At 30.9% G+C, this 7,398-nt stretch overlaps 1 protein-coding gene across 3 annotated transcripts in view; it reads left to right on the top strand.

Annotated features, from left to right (window-relative positions):
- LOC111620303 (GRB2-associated-binding protein 1-like) overlaps window positions 1-7,398 on the top strand; it is a 45,648-nt gene that overhangs the window by 27,097 nt on the left and 11,153 nt on the right. For all 3 annotated transcript variants that reach the window (XM_023362211.1, XM_023362212.1, XM_023362213.1), the window contains exon 4: window positions 4,414-4,542. In XM_023362211.1, the coding sequence (XP_023217979.1) occupies window positions 4,414-4,542 (129 nt within the window). The remainder of the gene's footprint in view (window positions 1-4,413; window positions 4,543-7,398) is intronic.

Genomic DNA, 7,398 nt, shown 5'->3' with positions numbered 1-7,398 from the left:
GGATGAGCACAGGCATTTCCAAGAAAAGTGGAAATTTGATTATTTTTTCACTTTCGTCGAAGATAAAGCTGTATGCTTAATATGCTCAGAGACTGTGTCGACATTAAAAGAATATAACATAAAAAGGCATTACGATACAAAACATGAACAACAATATAAAAACTTAACAGGACAACTCCGGATAGATAAGTTTAATCAAATGGAGAAAAACTTGGGAAAACAACAGGCTATTTTTAAAAATCAAGCTATTTTATCAAATACGGTAGTCAAGGCTAGTTTTGTTGTCAGTCATATACTTTTTTTTTTATTTTTATTATAGAAGAGGCTGTCTTTCGACTTAGCCTTAGAGGAAGGAAGAGGTGGGGGGATGAGAGGCAGGGGGATGGTAGGTGGGGGTGAGAAAGAGAGTGAGGTGGGGGTGGGAGAGAGAGAGTGAAAGGAAGAGTAAATGTGATCACAAGATTGCCTTGTATCGGCAATTAATAGGTCACAAAAATACAATGGCTACAGATTGCCAATTTGGCGGAGATATTTGTGTGATTATATTTGTCTTTCAAACACAGATAACCCATGGATTGCAGGCACAAAAATATAATAAATAGATTTTAAGTTTGTTTTGCATTCATGAACAAATTTCACATGAATTCATGAATAGAATTCACATTGGTATGAAGTTTCAATTATGTTGTTATTTTATCACAGGGCTGCAGAGTCAGTAAAAAAAACACTTGACTCCTGATAATTTTAGTAGGCTGACTCTGATTCCTGACTCAGGTAAAATTAAAAACTAAGTCATTTTAATGGGGGGGCAGAGGTGCTCATAGGGGGTGCCCTACTCTGAACTCTGAAAGGAGCCAAATACTTTTATAGTTAGTAGTTTTAATATTTAACTTACATTAATATTTATTTGAATGTAAACATTAATTTTTAACAAATATTTAATAAGAAGAGAAAGAGGGGTGATAAAATTCAACATTTACATATGTTTATTCTACAATATTTGCACTTCAATTTCACCTTTCCAGAAAAGTTTAGTCCAACTAAAAAGTGTATGATCTAGTTACTCCAGCTTCTTATTCAGAAAAGAAAAATATATACTCTGATCAATTAGTTTCACTCATTCAGAAAAATAGAGTACTCATTTAGAGCAAGAATAATAAAGAATGATTCAAAAATATTCAAATTCAATTAAGTCAAAACAAGTTAACTACTAAACACAAATACTACAAAGAAAACTACATATTTAATAAATTAAATTGTTGCATTTTTTATTTAAACTAAATGAATTATAACAAAATACAAAATTTAAAAAATTAATAAATATAAAATAAATTTTCTTTCATTTAAATAAAAAACTAAATTAAATTTGAAATGCCAGAGTCTGAGTTGACACATTTTTTTCTGACTCCTCTGGTCAGAAATTCCTCCCGACTCCATGACTCTGACTCCAACTCCACAGCCCTATTTTATCATTTCTTATTTTTACCAATGCAAATTTCATTGTACAACAGTGTAGTTTTAAATGTATGTACAATATTGTACATTGTACTGTACATGTGTTTAAATCAACGTACAACATTGTACAATATATTGATTTACAAGTATATTTGGTGCATTGCTACTAAGATAGTTGAAAATGTTTGATAAATAAAAAATTGTTGCTGGAACAGGCTATAACTTTTTAGTTGTACTGTACAATGCCCTCAAAATTAAAAAATATGAAGAAATAATTTTTACTTAATTAATTTATTTAATTATAACTATTAATAGAAAGCAAAATAATTAACAATAAGCATTAATTTGTCAGAACAACTAATAAAGACCTTGAATATATAGATTCTTATTTATGTATTTTTTTCTAAACTCTTTCTGCCATGCATACATTGAGATTGTTTAAGAAATTTATGATAGATTTGATCAGGCTACAGTAAGGCGACCAATGATGAGGGATGAAACCTGATGTATCCAGACCAAATTTTGAGAACTTATCTGGATCTGAATAGAGGACTCTCATATTGCTATAGTCATTTTGGCCATTCAGCCATCTTAAAATTAATTTCAATTGGTTTCTTTAATATAGAATGGAGTATGGTCAGTCAGGTAATAATCACTTTTTAAATTTATTATGTAAAAGTTAAATATGGTTCATTAACTTCTGTCTTAAAGATCAGTTTTATTAAATTGTGCAGATTTTTTAAAACAGAAATACAGTAGACCCCCATATAATACGGTTGATAAGTTCCATTATACAGTAGAGTCCCGAAAACTCGGCACTTGATAACCCAGCAGTCCGGATAACTCGGCCACACACTGGAGGGCAAAAAAACCCCTAGTTCATTTTCATTATAGACAGATTTATGTTTCATAAAGTATTTTTTTGAGGTCTGTCTTATCAGGTAAATTACTGTACACTGTATATTCATTAATTTTCATTTTCATATAGTAATGGCTCTATGCCTTCATAAAAGACGTACTTTTCCTTTGTTTAAAGATATTTGGGCAGTTTATTCTCTGTTGTATTCTCAAGCAAACAATACATACAGGTACAGTACAGTATTTTCTGAGGACTCCACACACCTACTTATTCTTTTTTAACCCCATTCCCAATAACTCGGCATTTTCACAAACTCGGCCACCCTTCGGTCCATATTAGGCCGAGTGTTCATTACTCTACTGTATATGAATTTGTGTTTTACAATCACTTAAATACATGAGCCAATCACAGCCTGGCACGTATACAGTTTAGGGACTACAGCTGTTTGAAAGGTTTTTTTGAAAGGTTTTCTTCCATAAAATTAATCGATTCTAGACTAATTTGACTCAACATTTCCAAAACACGTATAATTTTTTTGGGAATAATCCATATAAACTATGCTATAAACAAAAAATTGTAGGATTACTTACCAAGTGTGCACCATTCGATGACGTTATTGCTTAAGCTTGTTTTCATCGTGGAGCGGCACATCGAACGGCAGACACATGTTTCCTGATAAATTATTTTTCTGTGAAAAATTTGCTGAACTTTGGAGACATCATTAATATAAATTTAATTTTTATGGCCATTAAATAATAAATGGTTTTTAGTAGGTCCGCTGCTCATTTAAACTCAACGGTTTGTGCTATATCAGCTATTGGTCTAGATTCAACCAATCCCGTCGCAACATGAGTCGGCGATAACGTTTTACCGTAATATACGAGTTTCTTTTAGCATGTTTATATGAATACGATCACAATTTTTTTGCCATTATATACAAATCTGTATTATCTGAACCCATTTTATAGAGGGTACACTGTATATGAATTTTGAAATTCTTAACTTACCCTTTCCTTTAATAGAAAGTTTAGACTTCAAATTTAAACATTTAGAAGAATGAGAGTATTTTTCTATTTTTTTGAGCTCATATTTAAAATTTCTTTTACTAAATATTTATAACTTTCAATTGTTTGAATTTATCTTCAGTAATTTACAATACTTTCATAGTGTATGGATAAATGCATATATGAATTATATATATATTTATATACATTCAAATTATTAATTTATCCAAGAAAAAAGAATATGGATGTGTGGCTATACACCATATTTTGTGTATATTTTTTAAGTATAGTTTTGGTATAGTTATTTGTCCCTTCCTTTGTTCTTTGTTTCTTCTTGCTTCCAGAACTTTCCTTTCTAACTCTTTTCCCTTGGGTAATGATGACCAGTTCTTGGAACTGGGAGAACAATGGAAGAAAAGAGGACCTGAGGGCCAGTGAGAGGAAGGAAGAACAGTCTTTGTCTCAGACCTCAAGGTGGACAGAAGTTGAATGTGGTGCTCCAGGTTGCATATGGCAATGACTAGAGAATTTGAGAGTCGGTGAAAAGAAAATAGGATTTTATCATGATTACAATGAAGGAGAAATCTAGTGAAGATGACAACAAGAGATTTTCAGAAAAAGGTTCTATGTGGCATTCCACCCAAATTGTGAAGCCCAGCAAAACCCCTGGTATTTCACTCTTTACTATATTCTATTTTTTTCCAAGTTCTCTATGCTCCCTATCATCTCCTTTCTTCCCCTTAGTTTTTAAGTTAGTACATAGCCAAAAACCTATAACTAGTGCTTATTATTTATAACTTATTTGTCACAAACAGTGTATCTTTTGTCATTCCCACCATTAATCTTTATTATATGCTGTGTTGTAATTGTTGTTTATGAAGTTGGAATCCATAAAGAACTTATTCAAATACGCAAAATAAAATATTATTTCCTAAATATTCTTGTCATGTTTCCTTTGTCAGTATTTGTACATTTCACGTGAACTTCATAATGGAAAACATATAAAGTAGAAAGTAAGCAATTCTTAAGTTAACAGTTCTTGAAAGTAACATTCAGATATTTAAAATTAATTATATTTTTATCTTAATTTTTCAGAAATGGAGTAAATATTGGTTTGTTTTGAGACAGTCAAATGAACATTGTGAACAGTTTCTTTTAGAATATTATAAGGACTCCTCTTGTCACGATCTGAGGGGAAGAATTGATCTAAATCAATGCGATAGAGTGAGTTTTCAACATTTAATAATACTTTTTAATAATATATTACTTACATAATTTTAAGTCTTATGTTAAATAAATGCCAGTTAAACTAAAATTTATATACAGTAGAACCTCCATTATCCGGATTTTCGATTATCCGGATTGTTCAAAATAAACAAAAATTTTACGAATTAGCTGATTTTCACTTGGCGAATTACGNATAGTTTTGTTATAGTTATTTGTCCCTTCCTTTGTTCTTTGTTTCTTCTTGCTTCCAGAACTTTCCTTTCTAACTCTTTTCCCTTGGGTAATGATGACCAGTTCTTGGAACTGGGAGAACAATGGAAGAAAAGAGGACCTGAGGGCCAGTGAGAGGAAGGAAGAACAGTCTTTGTCTCAGACCTCAAGGTGGACAGAAGTTGAATGTGGTGCTCCAGGTTGCATATGGCAATGACTAGAGAATTTGAGAGTCGGTGAAAAGAAAATAGGATTTTATCATGATTACAATGAAGGAGAAATCTAGTGAAGATGACAACAAGAGATTTTCAGAAAAAGGTTCTATGTGGCATTCCACCCAAATTGTGAAGCCCAGCAAAACCCCTGGTATTTCACTCTTTACTATATTCTATTTTTTTCCAAGTTCTCTATGCTCCCTATCATCTCCTTTCTTCCCCTTAGTTTTTAAGTTAGTACATAGCCAAAAACCTATAACTAGTGCTTATTATTTATAACTTATTTGTCACAAACAGTGTATCTTTTGTCATTCCCACCATTAATCTTTATTATATGCTGTGTTGTAATTGTTGTTTATGAAGTTGGAATCCATAAAGAACTTATTCAAATACGCAAAATAAAATATTATTTCCTAAATATTCTTGTCATGTTTCCTTTGTCAGTATTTGTACATTTCACGTGAACTTCATAATGGAAAACATATAAAGTAGAAAGTAAGCAATTCTTAAGTTAACAGTTCTTGAAAGTAACATTCAGATATTTAAAATTAATTATATTTTTATCTTAATTTTTCAGAAATGGAGTAAATATTGGTTTGTTTTGAGACAGTCAAATGAACATTGTGAACAGTTTCTTTTAGAATATTATAAGGACTCCTCTTGTCACGATCTGAGGGGAAGAATTGATCTAAATCAATGCGATAGAGTGAGTTTTCAACATTTAATAATACTTTTTAATAATATATTACTTACATAATTTTAAGTCTTATGTTAAATAAATGCCAGTTAAACTAAAATTTATATACAGTAGAACCTCCATTATCCGGATTTTCGATTATCCGGATTTTTCCTTATCCGGACTACCTTCATCCACAATTAGTCCGGATAATCGAGGTTCTACTGTATTTTTAATTCTTATTTCATGATACTTATAATTTTGTTTTTATTTTTTTAATTAAATGTTTACAAATTTTTATTTCTTGTTATATGAGAGGAGATCAATAAATAAATTTTGGTGGTCTGACATCTACATTAAATGATTTGTAAGAAGGCAGATTACATTTCAAGATAGCAGCTACTGTCATATGTATAGGTTGTTTGTTGTGATGGTACTGGCATGTCCTGGTCATGTACATCAGACATTTTTTGGAAGTGTTTGCCATCCCAAATATGTCTATTGTATTGTTGGCAGGAAGAGATGGCAGGAATTCGAATGTTAGAAAGAAGTCTTTTACAATGCTGTCAGTGTCAGTTTCATGATATTTCTGGATGTAAATACTTTAGCTTTTATCTACAAGAAATGTAAATTATCAAAAATTGAAAGATTTGTTAAATGTGTTTGATAATATCCACATTTATATGATAAAAATAAAAAAACAATGCATAATGTGTAAAGACACTTTATTCAAATATAATATGAATGGCTTACATTTGTATTATATATGTAATTTGCATTTACTTTCTTAGCCAAAAGCATGAACTGAAAGTGTATTTTCTGTTTGTGCAGTTTGATTTTATATATGTATATGTTCAGTGGAATCTATACATATATATCTGGTTAACTTGTATCAGTCAGGGAAAAGACTATGGACTTAAGCTTAGTTCACACTGAGAGCAAAAGTGTAAAACAGAGCGAATAACTCATCAAACATGACTTGTTTGGCAGGTTTTTTGCTTTCGCCAGCAAATTGCACTCAGTGTGAACTAAGCTTTAGAGTTAAAAAGTTTGGAGGAATTCAAGTTAACCAGTTTGATTTACCATGTTAGGCTAGACAATTGAGGAAAGAAAATGATTTGGAGTAAATGTGACTTTGAGTTAACCAGGTTCCATTGTATATATTTCAGGCTTTATATTAAGTTATTAAATTCAAAAAATTAAATGAGATAAGTTGTTTAAAAAAAACAATTATAAATACTTAGCTTAGATGAAGATTTTGACTCATTTAGAACTCAGATTTAATGACATAAGTTAGTAGAAGTTAGTAACTTTCATCTATATATATAAAAATGAATGTATGTGTGTCTGTCCTTCACGCATTATGACACCGTTTATCCGATTGCCGTAAAACTTTGGGAAGTTGTTTAATATACTCCCACAAAGGTTTCTGGCATAGTATGATTACCATGAAACTTTGGAAAGTTTTTTAATACACTCCTGCAAAGGTTTCTAGCATAGTACATTTATCCTACGATAGATGGCGCGCATTATATGAGCATTTTACTGTGTGTTCGATCGATTTCAAATTGTGAAGACCATTTCCCCCTCCAAAAAATATCTCTATATATGCATTTGTGAACTGTTATTTATGATATTTGTAATAATTTTTGTTTAATCACTTTATTTCAACTTTTTTTTTGCTAATTATGTATTCGCTCGAACTTTGTTAAAACCTTAACTGTATCCCGAACAACAACCGAAGTTGTAGGA

The sequence above is a fragment of the Centruroides sculpturatus genome, unplaced genomic scaffold (assembly GCF_000671375.1).
Source record: "Centruroides sculpturatus isolate CEXI.00-Female unplaced genomic scaffold, Cexi_2.0 scaffold4, whole genome shotgun sequence".
NCBI classification, from domain to species: Eukaryota; Metazoa; Arthropoda; class Arachnida; order Scorpiones; family Buthidae; genus Centruroides; species Centruroides sculpturatus.
This window is presented reverse-complemented; position numbering and strand designations above follow the sequence as displayed.